The 22723-nt window shown below is 35.1% G+C and overlaps 1 protein-coding gene and 1 pseudogene across 1 annotated transcript; both read right to left on the minus strand.

The window, feature by feature from the left end:
• Nucleotides 1-2605: 2605 nt before the first annotated feature.
• On the minus strand, nucleotides 2606-6509 carry LOC130053550 (sorbitol dehydrogenase-like; annotated as a pseudogene).
• A 6362-nt stretch (nucleotides 6510-12871) lies between these two features.
• Nucleotides 12872-22612, minus strand: LOC130053427 (ficolin-1-like). The gene is made up of 4 exons (XM_056160685.1): nucleotides 22482-22612; nucleotides 17714-17814; nucleotides 14385-14549; nucleotides 12872-13577 (listed from the first exon to the last, which is right to left on the minus strand). The coding sequence occupies exons 1-4, from the start codon at nucleotides 22496-22498 to the stop codon at nucleotides 13345-13347; spliced, it is 516 nt and encodes a 171-aa protein (XP_056016660.1). The 5' UTR covers nucleotides 22499-22612; the 3' UTR covers nucleotides 12872-13344.
• Between the last annotated feature and the right edge of the window lie 111 nt (nucleotides 22613-22723).

The following is a 22723-nucleotide window of genomic DNA, read 5'->3' on the forward strand; positions in this document are numbered from 1 at the left end:
CAAATACAGCATGTCATTAGGTCGAATGCTGTCTGATGCATTTCATACTTTCCTTCTGTACGGGTATGAACTACGGATTCCTCTTTTTTCTGATCAAGCCATAAGGTCCATTGCGGATGTATCCGGTCAATAGGGTATGTCGAGCCCCTCTAGGCACCTCATCTACCTCTAATTTGCTCAGAGATCCGTATTTGCCCTTTAACTTCTTTATTTTGTATTCTTTGTGATACCCACGAGATTAATCACTGTTCGTTATCTGCACTTGCATATTCTTATTGATACATAACTTTGATTTATTATAGTTTTACAGTGTAGCATCCTTAGATCGTTGTTTTAAAAGTGTTTTTTTTTTTTTTTTTTTTACATATGCTGAATATTAATATAAAATCTCGTATTTCAAATGATGTTATGAATAAATGATAATGTAAAGAAAACTGGACAGGAAATTATATGGGTTCATCCTCTAGAATCATTGATCAAAATAGAAATAGTAACACGAGGAAGAGCTTAACCCTGTCAGATTTCATAGTCAAAATAGAAATAGTAACACGAGGAAGAGCTTAACCCTGTCAGATTCCATAGTCAAAATAGAAATAGTAACACGAGGAAGAACCCTGTCAGATTCCATAGTCAAAATAGAAATAGTAACACGAGGAAGAGCTTAACCCTGTCAGATTCCATAGTCAAAATAGAAATAGTAACGCGAGGAAGAGCTTAACCCTGTCAGATTTCATAGTCAAAATAGAAATAGTAACACGAGGAAGAGCTTAACCCTGTCAGATTCCATAGTCATGAATTAAACGAAACTAATAGCACTTAGATAGATACATAAATAGATATATCCAAATACTTGGTTTTTTCTCTCAACAAAATATCATTTGATTTCAGTTTATAGGAGTTAATGATTTCAAGTACTGCAAGCGAAGATCCCAGTTGCTTTTATTTTTATTTCATTTTTAAAAAAATACTTTTGATGCTTATTCTTTTTAAGTATATGATCCCACCTTTGGTATATCCATGGATTTGTGTTATCTTAGTCTTAATTTTGTGTTCTTTATAGGAGTTATAAGATTGATCACTGTTTGTTATCTTCACCTTTTTCATACAATGGAGAAGACCACATCTCATCTGAATTATTTTGAGGAGCCTTTCTTTGGAAAATGGGTTGAATTTTGATATCATTGTCCCATAGAATCTTAGTCTAAATTGTAAGTGAAATATCCATCATAAAAACATAAATGATCAATTAAAGACAGGTGGTTGCAGATGTAGATGAAATGTATTCAGTATACTTCATAACATACACCAAATGACAATGCAGTTGTACGGTAAGAAATTTGGACAACTATATGCATCCATAGATGGGCGTGGTATCTGTCGTTACGAATAATGGAAGCTCTAGATCTGTATATCTACCATTAGCATGAACACGTATGTCACACAAAATGGTCTTGAGAGGGAAATACCTGTCAATAGAGCAGACGTATAGGATTATAAAATGAATGTGGATGCAATGGGAAGACAGAAAACTTCAGAAATTATTGGAATAAATCTAAATATCGCTCAGAAGGTTGTTCAATGTTAAAGTGAAAGGGTTTCTGTTGTAATCAGAGAAATACCAGGAAGAAATCGATTGGCGGTTAGAAAAGATTATCTTTCTTGTGAAGGTTGTTGACGATATACCGAGAACAAACTCTTTCAGTTTAAGCTAATAAATTTAATGAATCAATACCACAGGGCATTGCTAAAAGACCTTATGATGTTATAAAGGAGCAGCAATACCGACAGTGCTCAGTTACAAAAAAAATACTGCTGAAACTTCGTAGTGTCGTTCAAACCTAGGAGAGTTAGTGGGAGAAATGGTGTCATGTCAACTTCAATGATAAAATGATGGTTGTTTTCGGCATAAAAGAAAATTGTGTCTGGAGAGAGAGAGAGAGAGAGAGAGAGAGAGAGAGAGAGAGAGAGATCACGAGATCACACTGACTCTCAGAATACACTGCAGTCAATCTCCCCATCAGGGATATCAGTAGAGTTCTCAGAGTTTCTGTGATTTAATAACATTGAAACATTATCCGAATTCGGAGGACATATAAACGTTAAGAAATATATAGAAGTTCTAGATGGCTATTTGTCGGGAAGGAGTTTCATTCGAGTCTATGTATTTTAAAGAAATATAATTGTCCTGTATATCAATTTAGAGATATTGCTGCATAAAAAGCGACAAACAATATACCCACCTAGTTAATCACTTTACATTAACGGTATTAAAAATATATGGAGAAAAATCAATATTCCTCTATGGCACCGCCTAGATGAAATCAGAAATTGCGATGACCTGTTCGCCTTGTTAAGGACATGTGGTCCTCAATCGATTTCGAAGATGATTAGACAATTGCATAGATGCATTTCTACAGAGGTAGGAGCTGTAATGAAGGCAAAAATCTAATTAACCAAGTACTAATAAGACAGGATAATATCATTTTATTTTAGCTTAAAAACATTTCAAGCAGCGGGCATGTTTGCCGAAGTTTTATTCAGCAGTCATTTTACGTACTGTATTTCGTCAGGTACTGCATATTTTAAAATAACCATAAAATACCAGTATTTATTAGCATACTTTTATTAGAGTAACACAGTAAAGCAAATGGTATTCATTTGACTTTGATTCGGCAGTAGATGAAATCCGATTAAATATCTAGGAGTGCGGTCCTATAATGGCAAACTGGAACAAATGACCTCAGTGTCCGCAGTCGATCATGACCTTCACGCCCTGTCCACTTTTGGTCATCTCGAAAGCCTCCAGAGATTGTTCCAGGGTATATCTGTGTGTAATCATCGGCTTAACATCAATTTTACCGCAGGACAGCATATCTATTACTGTGGGCCAACTACAATAAAAATATCATTGGAATTATCGAAGTATTAATCACCTTTGTAAATTCTTTGGCAAAAATCCTCGAATTGAACTCGAATATCAATTACGAAATGCGTAAACAATCCGTTATAGATGTATCTAATTATTCAATTAAAACAAGAAAATCTTTTTAAAACTCAATTCTTTATGAGATCCATGGCACACTACGTGTATCGACAGGCTGAGTACATCATATCTATGTATCGAATGTTCATTACTTGTAAACAAAATATGAAATACATAGTAAAAGTAGCTTAGCCTAGGTTCATAACCTTGATTATTTATCTTACATTGACACTTTATCAACATAAAGATGATAAGGGTACGCCGTTACATCTTGCTATGTTTGTGCTTAATGAAAGATAAAACGCACCATATACGCTCGTATCCCTCAACTAATTCCATACACAAAAGTTTGTTTTGCTTATGGTCAGTCTTTAAATCAAAGCAGCCTGCTGACATACAAGTTGATGGTGCAAGGGTTCCAACAGTCACGTTTAAAATCAGCATTTCGCAAATGTTATGGTCGTTATAACGATATAGTTTGCCAATACAACCTATCATTGGGTAAAATGCTGTCTGATGTGTTTCATACCGATTGTTAGGTCGTTCTTGGCACACTGATTTTGACTGCACAGATGACTCCGTTTACCTGGTGAAGATATAGGGCTCACGGCGGGTGTGACCGGTCGACATGAGATGCTCCTAGGCACCTGATCCCACCTCTGGTATATCCAGGGGTCCGTGTTTGACCAACTGTCTATTTTGTATTGCTTATAGGAGTTATGAGATTGATCACTGTTTGTTATCTTCACTTTTCATATAAAAGCTGCTACATTCGCAGCATTTTGCCACATGTGATGATATCAATATGCAAATGGAAGGTTTTCAAAAAGAATGCATGAGAAAAGTGCTGCTAGAATAGCATGTAACGTACAATTTCACCCGAAATATATCGAATAGCGGCGTGTTTAATTCGATTGAAACATTAAGAAGACTTTTGATACAAATGTGTAAAACTATTTTCTGCAACAAATGTAGGGATTTTGGTAAACGTTATTATCGATGTTGGAGACTTTCCCTATTTTCATTTTAATTGTAGTTAAATCCCAAAGTATTTGGTTGTTAATCTTGAAGGCAGTTTCTCCCTCTCTATCTATCTTGATGTAATGATACATGCAAATTGGTTCTACCTAAGCTTCTCAACGGCGCATAGACACAAAAATCAGTACTGCATTTCAATAATATAAATCACGATAGAATTTGATATTAACAAAATTTTAAAAAAAGTCATAACTTTCAAAGAATTTGATGCTTTTACACACTTACGTGTTAACGTAGCGGAATGAAGTTTTCACATCTATTTCTTTGGTAAGTGCGGTCAAAACTGGAAATGAAATGGTCGACTGTCCCACACCTATTAGCACAACTTGGCCGCCTTGTTTTGTTGCCTACAGACACAACAGAAAGGAGATGTGAATGTTCCACTTCAGATAATTATGTGGAAAAAAAAATATCCACTTTGCACAGCTTCCATATTTACATGAATGCCAAGGTTGACAGCGAACTCTGCCCCGCTACATTCAATGGTCCTGTCTGGCATCACTCCTAGAAGATCTGCCACTTTGAAAGCCAAATCCTCCTCTTTGTCACCAGGCTTCACCAGAAGTGTGTGAGTGACACCGAATTTCTTAGCAAACTCCAGACGGGAGGCGTCTATATCTATAAGACAAACAATTCTAAGATTTTTCCTTTAAAGTGGTATTGGGTTTGACAGTTTATTACGAAATGCAATTCCACATATGCGTGGAATTTAGAATTTATATTGCTACATATGATCTAATGTTATACCTGTTATGCAGACTGCGGTGACACCCAGCGCCTTAGCGATCAGTATGACACAGAGTCCGATGGGGCCTGCTCCTGTTACTAGAATTTTGTGACCCAGAGTGACCCCTGCTCTGCGACATGCGTGGAGACCAACGGAAAGGGGTTCCACAAATGCACCCTCATCAAAATTAACGTTTTCAGGAAGCCTATCAAACGAATAAACGCGGAATTACTTGTACACACATGTACATATAAATCGTTTTGAATCCTCGATGAGTTGCAAATGATCTTCGTTCATAATTACTGTAACCAATATTTTCTATGATCTTTGTTCGGTTTAGACAATTTAACAATTCATGGATAGAGTAGGACAACAGCTAATGTAACAAATACATTAACTAGTGAATATTTTAATATTAGTGTACTTTCACAGAAAACATGAATGTAAAAAACTAAAGGTTCATATTCGAAAGTAAACAGATGTTAAGTTCTTTCTATTTTGAGTCGAATTCACGTGTTGCGATAGAGCGTCTAAATGAAACATTTGCAAAAACTCTAAGAAGTACATATGATCATACTTAAAAATGAAATCTGCGGTATGTACGAAGTATCTAGTCAGCGCCCCGTCATAAGGGGGTGTGGCCAGGAAAGACGTGCTTGGACACATGTTATAGCGGCCCGACTTGCAGAACTCGCACATCCTGCAGGAGATATGGGGGTCCACAGCAACACGGTCTCCTGAAGTCGGCATAATTCAGAATCAACAACATGAGGTATTACATACAGGATAATTAGTCATCTTTTGAGGCTATACCAATTAGTTGGCTATTTGACTTTGTTCAACAAATGTTTAATAAACTTTGTTTTCTTATAATAATAACAAAATGTTTGCTTTTTACATCTGGTTCGATATTTTTTTTACCATAGAGAATGTTAACAACTGTAGATGAAGTACCAATAATTTTGAGGAATGCTTGGCGCTCAGTGTCGTAGTAGTGAGAGTTTTGTGTCGTGCTAACGCCATTATTGACACTGAATCGTCGTTATTAAGGTCCTATCCGAAAAACCCATGACTTTAAATTCTAATGCAAGCACTAAATGAAAGAACAATCACCACCTATGTTTAGTGTCTTGTGTTTGACATGTCCGACTAGATCAAGAAACATATGCGTGACTTTCAGGTTGTTTCCTCGTGGATTTCCTAACCACGGTGTTACGATCAGTCGTGATTTGTTATGAAAAAGGTAAGGATAGCGATCATTGATCAATTTCATCTATTTTATGAATAATACAAAATCCGTAGTCAAAATAGTATGAGAAGAATGACCTAAAATTAATATGAATACACCAGAAAACATTCGACCAAAACGACAGGCTGTATTTTCAAACAAAACGTTCGTATAATCCTGCGTCTGCAATTCAAATGAATATAGATGAGAATAACCTTGCATTACACTGACTTCGGCCCTCGGATATGAATCCGCGAATAATTTGAATTTCTCAAGATACGGATATATTTTGGACTAGATTGTGCCTCCTCACATAGCTTTACCTATTTTGAGATGTTAACACCTTCTCCCAATTTAGTGATAATGCCACTGATTTCATGGCCAAGCAGTATCGGATTAGTGACTTTAAATGGACCAATGGCACCATCCTTACAGAACTTGACGTCAGAACCACATACACCCGATCTCTGGACAGCGATTTGTGCGTCTGTTGGATATAGGAATGTCTTGTATAGAACACAATGTAAAATCATATGTTTAATATAACTGTTTGTGACATAGTCTGCACATGTTATTTGTACATCTAGGTGAACAACACATTCACTAAATGATGATGTGTATTATCAGGTGTTACAACAAATTCAGGAGGCTTGAAAACAGAATAAAGAATTTAAAAGGTCCATCAATCGAAACATTGTTTTCATCACTGAGATATTCACTTGAGTGTGGTGTTTTGAAGTAATGTTAACAATTGGTTTGAAACATGTTAGATAGCATTTGATCCAATGACACGTTGTATTGGAAACTAGACCGTTATAACGACCATCTATTTTGGGAAATGCTGACTTAAACCAAGACTGTTGAAAGCTCTGTAACATCAAGTTCTTTGTAATCAGTATCATCCCTCGATTCAAAACTGATCATACGCAGAGAAAGTGTAAATCATGATGTAAGAGTTGATGATTGAATATCGATGGTCCTCGCAGAATGTTAAATATGCATGGTGAAGATAACGAACAGTGATCAATCTCATAACTCCTACAAGCAATACAAAATAGATAGTTGGGCAAACACGGACCCCTGGACACACCAGAGGTTGGGTCAGGTGCCTAGGAGGAGTAAGCATCCCCTGTTGACCGGTCACATCCGCCATGAGCCCCATATCCTGATCAGGTAAACGGAGTTATCTGCAGTCAAATCAGTGTGCCAAGAACGGCTTAACAATCGGTATGAAGCACGTATTGATAAGATTTTCTCTATTGAGTTCTTTGGCTTTCTTGATTCTGTGGTTTATAAGTTTGATTGGATAATTATGTTTTTGTAAATAACTATAATTCCCCTAAACGTTGTTCTCTAGTAGGTTCTTCGCTAACGATGGTACATATTCTTCCGGCGAGGTTGTAAGGTATGGCGCGTTTTGTGTGTCTTGGATGCGAGGACGAAAAGTGTAAATACTGGTGAGTGTCCGTGTGTTTGTAAAAAATATCTTTAATTATTTTATCCTCCTTTTTGATAACAGAAACATCCAGGAATGGTATACAAGATGTACTGTAATGTTAAACTTATACGGTACCAATTTTGATGCACCAGATGCGCATTTCGACAAATAATGTCTCTTCAGTGATGCTCAACCGAAATGTTTGAAATCCGAAATCCATTGTGAATTTCAAATTGATATCCAATTCGTTTAGAATGTTCTTAATTTTTTTCAAATCCGTAATGTCTTTGTTCCAAATAGTGAAGCAATCATCCAAGTGTATTTTCCAACTTTGTCTTATATATAGACCGAATTGTTCATCAAATGATTCTTTAACTTTTTGATATAGTAAGTCCTCTAAATAGCCGAGTGTAAGTGTGGCATATGTTGGAGCCATTTTGGTTCCCATTGAGGTACCTTTATTTTGAAGATAGTATTTGTTGTTGAATGTAAAAACATTGTTTTGTAGTACAAGTGCTGCTGCCTCTAACATAAGGTCTTTAGAAAAACGTTCATCTATTTGTTCTGGGTGTTTATCTATCCAATATTCTAGTGCTTGAAGTCCTAGTGGACAAGTAATATTAGTATATAAATTAACAACATCAAACGTTACTAATATTGCGTTCTCGTTTAACTTATCAGGTAAGTGTCGTAAGAAATCTAAATCATCACGGATAAAACTGTTGACTTCATTGCACAGTGGTTTTAATATAATGTCCAACAACTTACTAAATCTCTCTCTCTCTCTCTCTCTCTCTCTCTCTCTCTCTCTCTCTCTCTCTCTATATATATATATATATATAAACGTGAAAAATTGCCTTGAGCAGTGTCCTGTAATCAATAGGTAAAAATATTAAATAAAATATGACAACACGTTGTAAAACGTAAGCGCTTTCATTTTTAAAAAATCTTCAGACGTTTTACATTTTCAAAACAAATTATGTTGTTATGACTATAACAATATAATGACGTCACAATACAGAGGGAGTCATTTTGAGCGTATTATTGTGACGTAATACAAAGAATTTACATTAACCTATTAAGCGTAGGTCTAAATGAGCGAATGAAATATTTTTCCTTTTCTCTCCTTTCCACTAAATTGTCCGTGAAAAGTTTGTAAAAAGGAAAAACGTTAAAATGTCCATTTCCACACACGTCTAAATGTTCACTCAGTTTTATTTTACGATATTCCGGTACTTGAATGTGTTACTTATGTACACGAATTCTGGCTCTAAGAGTTGTTCCTGTCTCTCCGATGTAGATTTGTCTACATCCGCTACATGTAATAACATATATTAAATTCTTCGAGCCACAAGACATATCCGCATTCACGTTGAAATTGAAAGTTTGTCCCTCCTTTATATATGGACAAGTTCCACACCGCGGATCTTTGCATTTATTAATTCAGGAATCGGATTTTCTATGAAATTTGGATTGACATAATATTCTACAGATATTTTTGGTTGTCTTTACTGTTAATGAATTTGTAATTTCGGAGGACATGTGTCACTTTTTCATCTCATTTCAGAATATTATTAAGTTGATGAACCACAGGAGTCATATTCAGGTTTTTGGGTTATGGGTGGTTACAAATGGTAATATTTTGGAATCTACATGGTTTCGTGGAGGCGGGTTGATAAGTTCTTCTCTGTTAAGCGCCTTGGATTTCTTTATTCCATCTTTAATTATGTTTCTAGGGTAATGTTGTTCTATCAAGTAAATTTCAAGCTGATGTAAACGCTATTTTCTTGTTTGTTCATCACTGACTATGGCGTATATCCTCCTAGCTAGGTTGTACGGAATAGAATGCTTTGTGTGTCTGGGATGAGATGATCCAAAGTGAAGATATTGATGTGTATCCGTACTCTTGTAGTATATGTCTGTTGTTAATCTATCATGTTGTTTAGTAACCAAGCAATGACTAGATGTATGTTTTGATTTCAATATATATGGCATATAAAGTAAATTGTTGTGGTGAATTATATTATGTACCATCTACGTTTGGTTAATTCTGATGATATTTACACTATTTTAGGACTAAATGTACATGCAATATATATTCATGTAATAGAAATTAAATATTTCTTGGTATTAAAATGAACTACAAATGTACCACATTTGAATAGATTGTCATTTTAAAATCAAACACCATTGTTAAAAACGACACTAGATCAAATTGGCATCTATGTGATACGCATGTTCACATAAGATGCTGTTATCGAAGGCTGCAAACCATTTGAGTTGTCTTTCATTGCTCTCCAATTACTTCCCTTGGACATATATAAATTAAGTGCCCCGGATTAAATCAACCTTTTCTATTTATAACTGCTACACACAGGTTGGTGTTCCCGTATTTCATAAGAATTTGTATTTAAAATATCTGAATTTTCAAATACGCAAAACCTCAAAGGTTTAGCACAGTTTTATCTTGTGTTTAATTGATTTATTTGTCACATTTCAGCGCATAAGATGTAACGATGGCATCGTATTTTTTGTCTAATATTACATGTGTCTATGATCACCGGCCATGCTACATGTAGTTTCTTCATTATATTTTTGACTTTTTTTTAATTGATCAAACATTGATTGTTCAATTTTCTAGACATTCTGATACAACAAAAAAGTACGTACAATGGAAAACGATTCGAATTAATTATTTTTATGACTGATAACCAATTTCAATCGGGGGGGGGGGGGGTATGGTACAAATTAAAAAGGAATTTATTAATACCTTTTGTTCGCATCCAAACTATTACAGATATATTAATTATAAAATTATCCCTACAAGAAGTGAATTAATATCGACTGGCTTTAGTCAGACTGAAATTTCTTTGCAATGCAATGGTTATATCGTGGTCTTCACACGATATTTACGCGCGAGCTACACTCGCATGACTTGGCGACTGACGTCATAAATTCAAATCGGGATTGAGATGCGAAATTTGTAGCTACTGGAGTATTTTTACCTTTGCATGCCTAGTCATCTTGTTTCAATTAATAAGCTGGTGCAGTGACCTAGACTAGATATTATGTTATATCTGTTTCTCTGGTAATCGAAATTTACCAAGTATATACATAGTCGCTAGCAGTTACGGGATTTCGGTCAATTATTTCGAGAAAGCAATATGCATTACTCCAGACCGAAAAGCTAGAGATCTGTATTCGTCGATCTTCATTTACCGATTTATGTAGGTACATGCATACTGTGGAATCATTAGAATTGATGGTGGCTCAATTTTCATGGAATTCGTGGGTACTCCTTACCCACGAATTTACATCCTCAACGAATATAGACAACTAGTATACAAGAATCTTACAAATATATAAATCCACGAAATTACATCCCGACGAACCCGTAAAAATTCAGCAATCCACGAAAATTGGCCCCCACGAATTTAAATGATTCTACAGTATGATTTAAATGAGTTAAATTTTCATTGAGGGAATCATTGCACAAGGCAGTCAACTGTCAGGCCACGCAAACGACAGACATCAGACCAACTACCCAAAAGGGGGAGACGGCAAGATGGCCAAGCCTTGCCACCGCCTGATCCACAACCTGCTGAGGGTCAAAGTCAACAACCGATGGAAACCCCACAGTACCCTTCTCATTCCCAGTCAAGTTTACTTGCCCCGCTGCAGGGTACAGAGGACCTACAAAATCTACATATTCCACAGCAGCATATACAGATAATTTCGCTTCCCTCACAGCAGAGCCCACCAGGGGTACAGCAGCCAGCAGAAGGTAATGATGTTGTACCTATGCAATCAGTGCATAATTTACGCATGCATGTTAGTGAGTCAGTTAGGCACAATATAGTGCAAGGGAAATTTATCGAACTTCAATCTCTCATCACATCTGCTGGGGGTCATGGTGCTAATACAAGTCAAAGAAACTTGGTACTCACTAGTGTAGGGGAGATAATCACCAAAGAGGCTATCAAAAGATTGACTGCATTGATAAATGGAGTGATGTAATGGTAACATTTGCATCAATATTTCTGGCCTCACACCCTGCTGAATCATCTGAGTTATTAAAGTACATCCATACAGTACGGTTAGGGGCAGCAAGAGGGGCAGTAAGTTGGTTTGATTATGACACCCAATACCGACTTCGCAAGGCCATCAATCCAGTCAGCTCCTGGGGGGGGGGGGTTAATACAGAATTATGGTTACTTTATATGTCACCTAAGCCCTAAATTCCATCACAAACAACACACGAGTGCTTCGACTACAACTTTAAGGACATTTGCATCAAAATGTAATGCCATTATTCTCATTCGTGCACTCGTTGTAGTAAGCAATTCCTAGATGTATGTTTTGATTCCAATATATATTGTAGATAAAATAAATTGTTGGGGTGGATTATATTATGTACGGTCTACGTTTGGTTAATTCTGATGATATTTACACTATTTTAGGACTGCATGTACATGCAATATATATTCATGTAATAGAAATTAAATATTTCTTGGTATTAAAATGAACTACCACATTTAAATAAATTATCCTTTTAAAATCAAACGCCATTGTTAAAAACGACACTAGATTAACAGTTGTTGTTTTATATACATTTAAGGAAGCTAGCCTCTCGGTATGTACAGTCATCACTCTAGAGTTACTCAATTCTCCCCAATCAAACGCGCCCTTAGGTAGTTATTGGTCCTTTGTCGAATGCTCGGCATTTAGAAGTGAGAGCCTTGGGTCATTCGGATATAACCCTAAGAACGGAGGTCCCTTGTCATTATATACAATGTTTGAATTCCTAAGAAAGTTTCATATTAAATGAATCAATTTAGAGTATCCCATGAATAAACTAGGTCAGAATTAGCAGGGATTGCTTAATCCTCCTAGACACCTGATCCCACCTCTTGTATGTACAGGGGTCCGTGTTTGTCCAACTCTTTATTCTGTATTGCTTGTAGGAGTTATAAAATTGATCACTGTTCGTTATCTTCATCTTTTCTTGAAAGGTGAAAATAACGAACAGTGTTCAATCTCATAACTCCTATAAGCAATACAAAATAGATAGTTGGGCAAACACGGACCCCTGGACACACCAGAGGTGGGATAACTAATTCTAATTCTACATTTCCATGTCAGTATGAAAGTAGTACATGTACTTTATTATGCCATTGTACAGCTCAGACGGCTTCCATATGGGGATTCTAGAGAGGCGTCCTCATTCAGACTGAACTCGACCTAGAAATTTGTGGAATTTGAAAATTAGTAATCATGGTTGATATTAAAGTGTGGGATGTTAGTCTGTAAAATATACCACTCCCGTTTTTCCTGCTGGTCTTCTCGAAAAGATCAATAGATCTAATATAAATTGTATTATTGTATTAATAATATAATTGTATTATACTCGCTTACATAATCTTAAAAAAGTCTTTTTTATGAAGTAAGTTACTTTTATTGAAAAAAGTGATTTTTCAAACATATATTGCACATGAAAATATGAAAAATTGGAACTACTTCAGAATAGATAATTCTATATTGCATTGTTACAGTATCTAATTTAGGTTATTATATTAAAAAAGGTGAATATAAAGAGGAGTGATCAATCTCATAACTCCTATAAGCAATACAAAATAGAGAATTGGACGAACAGGGATCCGTGGACACACCGGAGATGGGAAATGAACACTGCAAATCATTGCTTTAGAAATCATTATCAACATGTCTGATATTCGAAGATGCATTTTCAGTATAATTATTGGAAATATGGTATCATGACCACTCACAACTTGTAAAGCATAATTGTACATGTATTCCTAATTATATTGCACAGAAAGAATATCGTTTCCCCCTCATATGTGTCACAATTGTGTTAGCTGATATGATTATACCTGTCTTTTTGTGCACTTCTAAAATTTATTAAAATATATTTAAGAACTCTTGGGTCGTGTCATCATCACTGTTCCTAGCAACCATGTAACCCCTCCCCGTGCATTGACCATAGCTCCCCTAAAACCAAATATGGTTTCGTAGTTCCTGTTCAGGTCTGAATCACCACAGTCACTATACCACCAGCCTCCATGAAAAAGTCTTGCACAGTCTTTGTCATTATCGTTGTCGTACGTAGAAAATCTCATTCCATTATGACTGGTCAGACTGTCATCTAGAAAAAATATTTTGAAATAAAGTAGACTGCAAATATCAAATTTCATCATTGAATATCACGTTGATTGTTTATATTTTAGTTGGATCAAACACGCGATCGACTCCCATATCAGTTAAATATACTGTAAATATACTGTAAGGTTTTGATTTACATTTAATGATAAACGCTGTCTATAGAAAAGTTGTATACACTTGAATTGGAATTATCAGAGATCATACGTATTTAGAGCTTCTTGATCGACGTTTCTCTTAGCTACATGTACAATGTATTGATGTTGAGAGAACCCTGTATCTATAATACTTCCATGTGTGTTTCTGCATTTATAGCATTTCCATTGTGCGTCTCTGTCGAAAATATTTTAATTTTGTACTTTAGGCGATTAATCAATAATTACTCTGCATATGATTGATGGAAATATTCACTGAAACTTATGCTTAGACAATAAATTCAACACAACTGCTGGAATGTAATATATATTGACTTAGTCGTTGGTGAATTTATTCAAGTTTGATTCAATGTATACCTCACCTCGAATACTCCCTCCAAACAGTTTTGAGTTGAAAAGTTCTCATTACCTCATGTTACGGGTTTGGTAACCTATATCCCAATCTGATTAAAATCAGATCCTACATGTATGATCCGCTCACTATGTTAGCGGATCGTAGGATCTGATTTTAATCAGATTGACCTATACCAGTGCATACTAAAACGCTTATACTCTAAACGGGCATTACATTTTCAATAAAATAAAATGATATAAAAATCCACTTGAATTCCTTTCAGGTGCGAAACGTGTTATCTTACCCACAGTTCCAGAGTATCCAGACACAGTGAGGTTGTATTTACTTTCCTCGTCGCCGACATAAAATGTTGAATATTGGGCATGCTTTTCACCGCTTCTATACGATCTGAGGACAATCCGAAGCTCCTGGTCTTTCGTACTAGTCAAGGCGTTTATCGCATCATTCCCTGATTAATATACATGTACATCAGCAAACCATTAATAACTAGTGGATTACAAACCAGAAGTGACTATTAACTAGCTATTTGAACGTACGATTGATTGACTGTTTTGATATTTTTCGCCACATTCAACAATTTTTTTCCAGTTATATAGTGGCGCCCAGTTTTTGTTGGTGGAAGACAGAACCCAAATACAATGTACCTGGGAAGAGACCACCGACCTTCCGAAAGTAAACTGGGAAACTATCTCACTTACCGGCGCGAGCGGGATTCCAACCCGCGCCGACCAGAGGTGAGATACCGTGTGGTTTTGAGCGCGATGCTCTAACCACTCGGCCACGGAGGCCCCTTGCACATACGATGGTTGTCCCAAAAAGTCATAGACAATGTTAATAACTCGTTTATTTGTTAGAAAAATATTAATTTTCTTTTTTAATTTAAGAGCGTCATTTGGAATTTTGTTTACAAAGTTTATGATAATATCTTTTTTATAATGACATGAAACGCAAATAAAAAAATATGATCATAGCTGTCGGTGTACTAACTTCATCTTCGTCCATTATATGACGTTATCTACTTTCAGGATTTCGCGGTTTTTATTTTCTTTTTTTATTGCCTTCCCATTTTCAGTTGTTATGTCATTCCTTTCATAAATATCTTGTGTCATTTAAATACTAATGCCCCCTAACATTCTGGTTATAAAACCAGAATATTAAACAAAAAAGATAATTGATTACATCGATATAAATTTGAATGCGATATCTTTGATACGAAACTATTTGCTTTCATCTAAATCAGTGGTACAAAGAAAATAACTACTTATTTTTGTACGTGCGACAGCAATGCAGATATATATCTTTTTATTAAGTAACATCCCATATATCTCTTTTATTACTTAATTCAAATTTTATATATTTTTTAGAATAAGTAAAAGTTTTCTCATGTAAAAAATCTCTTGGATTTGATGCGTATTTCGAAAATTATTAACATTGTCTACGACTTTTTGGGACAGGCCTCGTATGTGACAAGATTATGTGTAGCGAAAGTGAAGATCTGTGGTTTACAATAGGGATGCTATCTAATTTGAGAGAAAGAGTGTGGGGTACATGCAAGTTATCTATTTAATATATATCCTGTCTGAAGCAATAGTAAAGACCCACAGCGTGATATTATTGGAAGTTTTTGATTTTTTAAACAATTAGAATAATTTTCTCTTGCAAATTACACTTTATCTAGCTGCATTGGTCAGTATGAATTTATATAAAGGATTTGGAGAGTATAGTTAGGATATGTTTCACTTGTAAAGTTTCTTAAAATATTATTCATATTCTTATGCAGGGCTAATCCTATTGACACTTAGATTAATAACTGTTTAGATCGAATAAATTTTATGCTACATGTAATTAAAACATTTTAAGGTTACAATTATCCCTCTAAATAGGTAATTGCAAATCTATTGTTTGATTCATTCATCAAATATAAATCGCCATTAGCATGGAATATTTGATTTCACAATATTTTTTTTTTATCGGTTAGACATGTTATAGTCCTTTAAGCAAGTATAATTTCCTGATGAACAGTGAAGATAACGAACAGTGATCAATTTCAAAACTCCTATAAGCAATACAAAATAGAGTTGAGCAAACACGGACTCCTGGATATACCAAATATGGGATCAGGTACCTAGGAGGAGTAAGCATTTCCTGTCAACCGGTCACACTCGCCGTGAGTCCCATATCTTGATCAGGTAAACTGAGCTATCCGTAGTCAAAAGCAATGAACCAAAAACGGCTTAACAATCGGTATGAAACATATTAGACGGCATCTGACCCAATGATAGGTTGTATTGGCAAACTAGATCGTTATAACGACCATATAATTTGTGAAATGCTGACTGTAAACGAGACTGTTGAAACCCTTGCATCATCAACTTGTTTGTAAGTAGCCTGCCTCGATTTAAAAACTAATCATACGCAGAACAAGCTCCAAGTTGGGAGATATAAATACCATATGCAGGTGATGCTGGACTATTGTTACATAATGCTAAACTGTTTGTATCAAGGAATTATCATTTTTCGATCGGTGGACCATGTGTTGCACCTTTGATATCTCTAAAACGTTTTTATTGACAGGCATCAGAAATGGGATTTGATGGTATATGTAGATGACCCCTGTTGAAGTGAAAAGGGCAAAGGTCACGGGGATTTCTAGCATGCATGATAACAACTGCAGTCCAATTGACGAACCTTTTCTATTTATAGGTCAAAATGTGAAATTTTCACGAAAGTTTAGAAACGTTTTGTTTTTCATAGTAAATCGATGCACTGAATTATCATTTTTCACTATGCCTAACTATAGTATTATAGTGCTTACTATTATAAATGAAGTCATCCAAAACTTTAATTATACTAATCGATGTATAAATTTTTAGGTAGCAAATCAACACTGTTTGATCTCCTTTTTGTTAAGTCATTTACTACATACCCGCGATAACTTTAGGGTTTTCTAGTTTTAGTTTGGCAACAGCTATCTTTTGAAATACCAAAAAGACCATTGTGTTGTTTGTCCTTTTAAAAAAATACGACTTAAAATACCCCTTTTCTACTCTTTGTTATTTTTCTACTTTTTGATTCGTCTAACATATATCAAAATCCGAAATGGTTAAACGATATTATATAGATCACTGAATCCCAGTATTGTTTAACATTTTGAAATATCGAATGTCATTTCGGGTAAACTCTCACAGAGCAAGTACATGGCGTGTAATAAAATGAACAAACGCATGAAGAGTAATTCATCTACATTTCAAAGTTACAACTCGGAGACAACGAAAAGTGATTAGGCAGCTTAAAATATAATTTATATCATTCTTGCGCTACTTGTAAAGTATAGCAATGCCTGGTAATTATATTGTGTTCGTCATCTGTCGGTCTGTATATTCATCTGTCACACTTTAGATCTTAGATCTTTGAATCTGTTATGAATATGCATTTGAATTTTATCCTGTGTGTTCTTTCTATGATGGCAAGTTTATATATAGATTATCACGAATACTTTAGCATACTGATACCCTCGGCACACGACAAAATTAATCCTTGTTAGTTATGACATTCATAATATCTGAAACAGTTTTCCATCACTCTTCAAATATGTGGAAACATAATTCTTACCAATCCAGTATTCTTTAGAAGGGTCACCAAATCCCTGTTTATACTCAGTCCAATTTCGACGAAAATCCAAAAAAAAAAAAATCCCGCCTTCGTTGAATGACCTTCAAGAATTAAATATTTCATTGTTAGTTTGACACATGTTTGATTAATAATGATAATATGGCAATAATAAGGATACTAATACCGGAAAATACGTACTACAACTCGTAATAGAGTGACTTCATGTTTTCCTTACATACGAACCCTCAACATTGCAATTCTGAATATAATATCCTTGAAAAGGCATGCACCATGTTTGCCAACTTTACACAATGAAGGTCATGATCACTGCATGAAAAGGGAAGATAATGAACAGTGATTAATCTCATAACTCCTATAAAAAACACAAAATTAAGAGATGGGTAAACACGGATCCATGGATGTACCAGAAGTGGGATTAGGTCCTTTAGAGGAGTAAGCATCCCTTGTCCACTGGTCACACCCGCCGTTAGCACCATATCCCAAACAGGCAAAACGGAACATTCTGTAGCCAAAACTAGTGTGCAAAGAACGGCTAAACAATTTGTATGAAACACGTCAGACAGCATTTAACCCAACGACAGCATGTATTGACAATTAGATCGTTATATCGACCATAGTATTTGCGAAAGGCTGACTTTAAACGAGACTGTTGAAACCCCCGAAACATGCTAACCTTAAGAATATTTAATCTATTTGTTGGTATTGGTAAAAAGTAATCAACCGATATATGTAGGATGTATCTGAACCCGTGTTACTGACACATTTGAGTCGAGACCCGTGGTTGTTTTCAAACATTTATTGGAACTAATAAATATTGCAATATAATTAGTAAATTACAATTTGTTGAATTGAATGATATTTTTACAGATTTACAACGGTTAGCATGCCGACTTTACTTGGGTACACAGGAAACTCAGCAATTATGTTTATAAATATCAGGATGTCTGACTTTTTGAAACAATGATAGCATCCTTATTCATAATTAGAAGAATGTGAAAGAATAGTTGTGCATACATGTATTTGAAAAGTATTTACATTTCCAATTTGTTTGCCTTTGATATCGTTAGAAATTGAAATACCAGCCATTTCCTCATGAATCTGCACACTATGGATGTGAGTATGCAAATGGATATTGTAAGACATTTTCAACGGCTGGGAATTTTCCAACCGAAATGACGATGGAATGTAAATATAGGAAATAAATTTCATTTTTGAAAACACATGAGGGTATGGACAGTAACGCTGTAAGCTGGCATAATGTTTATGAAGCACGTCACTGTTCATGAAGTATGCAGGCGTAAGCGTTGCAGTTTGTGCCCTCATGTATTTTCAAAAATTCGAAATTCGTTTTTAATAGCAATATTCCCCATTTATTTCTGTTGAAATATACATCCGTTTAAATAGACGCACAATATTCATGAATATTCATACACGCAATGTGCACAATTGAATCGCGTTAATGAGGAAATGGCTATCATTACAGTTTGTAGGCAAATCAGAGGCAAACACATTGGAAATGTAAAAATTAATGTTCAGTTTCGATCGTTCAAATTCCAAGACCACGGGGCATCACCATCGGTTAAAACGATCTTTAAATACACATTAGATAGATCTTTTAGAATATGTTCAAGTGTCATGAATATTAGTCCACAATATATTGAATAAAATGGTAACTATTTTCTTGTAAATGTGATGCCAACTTTGAACAAACCGTATTCCTCTTAATGCCATGGCGTGCCCAGTACTGCTATTTTAAAGTTTTGCATAGGAATACACGTATTTGGAGAAAACAGAAATGTTTTTGCATGCTTTTATTCCGAGAGAGATTGAAAATAAGAATACTATATGATTACAATTTGTATAATGAATATACTAGTATACCCATATAGTGAATATTGAAATTTATTTACACCATTTTCCCTAGGCTTAAAGTCGGGGTACAGGAGGTGTTCACAGTTTGAAAATACATTAGTGTCCAAATGTTACGAGTATTTATAGAGATGTGCAGTAACACAGGTATGCGTTATAACTTAATTGCGAAGGAAGTACAAGCTGTAAGGTTTAAATGCTAATTTATCAAGTAGTACTTTATGAATATATACTTATAGCTTGTACTTATGTATATACAGTGTGACCGTTGGACCGAGGGAAGCATGAAATGATCATTTACGTGTCCCGAGTGATAATCATAATTCCGTTAGATACAGTAAATTATATTTCATTTAAAATGTATATCATCTATGAAAGTCCCCTTGCGCTAGACGGTCAGTTACATCTAAATATCAAAGGGGGGGGGGGGTATGAAGCTAACTACAGGATCCGCCTATTCATTTGACGCGGGTAATATAACACCACTCGACGTAAACCGTGTACTGTGACGTCACATTTAACCACGAGTTTTCTTTCTCTTCAAATCAAACAAATAGAAACCACAGCAATACCTCTGTTTGCAATTTAAAAGACAGTTAAAACTAAACAAAATTAACCAACATTCAAAGTAGTAAAACAGTAAACGTAAATATATCGTATCTTTTTATTTAAAGAAACTCAGTGAACTCGTTCATCTATTTAGTCTTATGACTGTTTTTCTATATCATGATTAACTAAAACCTGTAACAATAATAATTATATCATTTATTTTTAACAAACTGAGTGTCAATGAAAGGTGAAGATAACGAACAGTGATCAATCTCATAACTTATGTAAGGAATACAAAAGCTAAGCAAACACGGATATGATGCCTGTGTCTCAACTGATTCGATAAGGGAGATACGCAAGAACATATGTTCGTATGATCAGTCTTTAAAGGAAGGCATGTTTTAGACAAATAATTGGAAGTTACGGGGTTTCATCAGTCTCGTTTAAGAGCAGCATTTCGCAAATTTTATAGTCGTTATAACAATCTAATCTAAAAAATACAACATGTTGGAAGACGGAATACTGTCTGACATGTTCCATATAAATTATTAAGCCATTCTTTATTTACCATTTTGACTACGGAATTCTTCGTTTGTTTAATGAAAATTTAAGGTCAAGGCGGGCGTGACCGGTGAACATAGAGCCTCGTTCACACGGATGCGCATTAAATTTACTTCGCATCAAATTTGATGCGAAGTAAAATAATGCGCATTAAATTAATTCGAATTAAATAGCGTTCACACGGCGGTAATATTTAATGCGAAGTAAACTAATGCGCATTAAATTCGTATGCATCTCTATTAAAGGGTACGCGAAATAAATTAAAGAATAGACTATGTTATTGAAAATTATTTTTATAGATATTTTAATGAATATTGTGTAGATCTTTACAGAATTCTTTGTTCAAAACGCTATATAGGCCTACATGTAGTATACTACATGTTTACAATTTAGGCCTACATACATAATTCTGATCTACACATAAGGAGTTTTTTGTCGTGTTTATTTATATGTTCCCAAGAAATTGCTTGTTATTTCCTCCGACAACCAGCATTCAATCTAGACAATCTATTGTTTCTTCATGGGCCCAATTTTAAAACTTCGGAACGTCTTTTTCACCATTCCGCTGACTACTGTTATGACGTAATTTTTAATTACTAATACGTATTATAAGTCTACTGTGACGTCATATGGTATAAAAATTAACAATGAGCGGCATATGTTTTAAAAAATGTAAAAAAGAAAATCATATTATCACTATTTTAAAACATTGTTGTCGTATTTAAAAACAATTCCTTCCACATGTATTACTCAGTATGCCTATGCAGAGCACAGATTTACGTCTGACGTTATCTAATGACATGCTGTTTGTACATGTTTTTAGTGATTATTATCATTTTGCTTAGTTTTTCGTATAAAACTAACATTAATATATATAGCTGACCATGGGTATGATGCATGTGACCCAAATTGGCCATTACGCATGCGTCTACATTTAATTCAAATTAGCTTCGCTTAGCGTTCACACGGAGCTAATGCGAAGTAAATTTAATTAGCATTAAATCGCGACGTCAATTTTAATTCGAAGTAAACTAATGCGCATTAAAATCTCCGTGTGAACGCGGTTCAGATTTAATTCGCATTAACTTACGTTTAATGCGAATTAAATTCTTCGTGTGAACGAGGCATAGGATGCTTACTCCTCCTAGGCACCTGTTCTGGTGTGCACAGGGGTTCGTGTTTGCCCTACTCTTAATTTTGTTTTCTTTATAGGAAGTATGGAGACTGATGACTGTTTACCTTTTCACCATGCATTTTGTAATAATGTTCCTTGCTTATTTATATGGACAGTGTAAAGTTTACCTAACAAAAGCAAGATGTAAAACTTATAAGGTACCAATTTTGATGCACCAGATGGGCATTTCGACAAATAATGTCTCTTCAGTAATGGTCAACCGAAATGTTTGAAATCCGAAATAACAATGAAGTTTTAGAGCTATTATAGGAAAAAACAATGTGCCAAAAAAGTGGAGTCAAATTCGTCTAAGGATAAGAGCTATGCGTGAGGGAGATAATCCTTAATTTTGGAATGAATTTCTAAATTTTGTAACAGCAATTAAATATACATCCGTATTTTCAAGCTAGTAACGAAATACTTAGCTACTGGGCTGTAGAGACCCTCGGAGACTAACAGTCCACCAGCAGAGGCCTCGACCCAGGGGTCATAATGTAAAACTTATACGGTACCAATTTTGATGAGCATAGAAACCATAAAACCTAGGCCACATTTTCTTTTAAATGATTTCCACATTAGTTAAATTGAACTCACCGTCCAACCGCCTCCATCTGTACTCATGTCACAGTACACAGATCTCATTTCAGTATTCAAAGATATTTCATACACTCCATCTTTTGCTCTTGGGTCATCGCGTAAAATGTCCATGCAACTTCTATTAGGAGCATTAGCATTTTCTGCAAAAATTAACCGTTTGTGATTTTGAAATGTCATTACACTACTCTGAGTTAGTAACACACAGAAATACTTTTGATGTCTGATAATTCTCAAATGCA

This window comes from Ostrea edulis, chromosome 3, assembly GCF_947568905.1.
Source record: "Ostrea edulis chromosome 3, xbOstEdul1.1, whole genome shotgun sequence".
In the NCBI taxonomy this organism is placed as follows: Eukaryota; Metazoa; Mollusca; class Bivalvia; order Ostreida; family Ostreidae; genus Ostrea; species Ostrea edulis.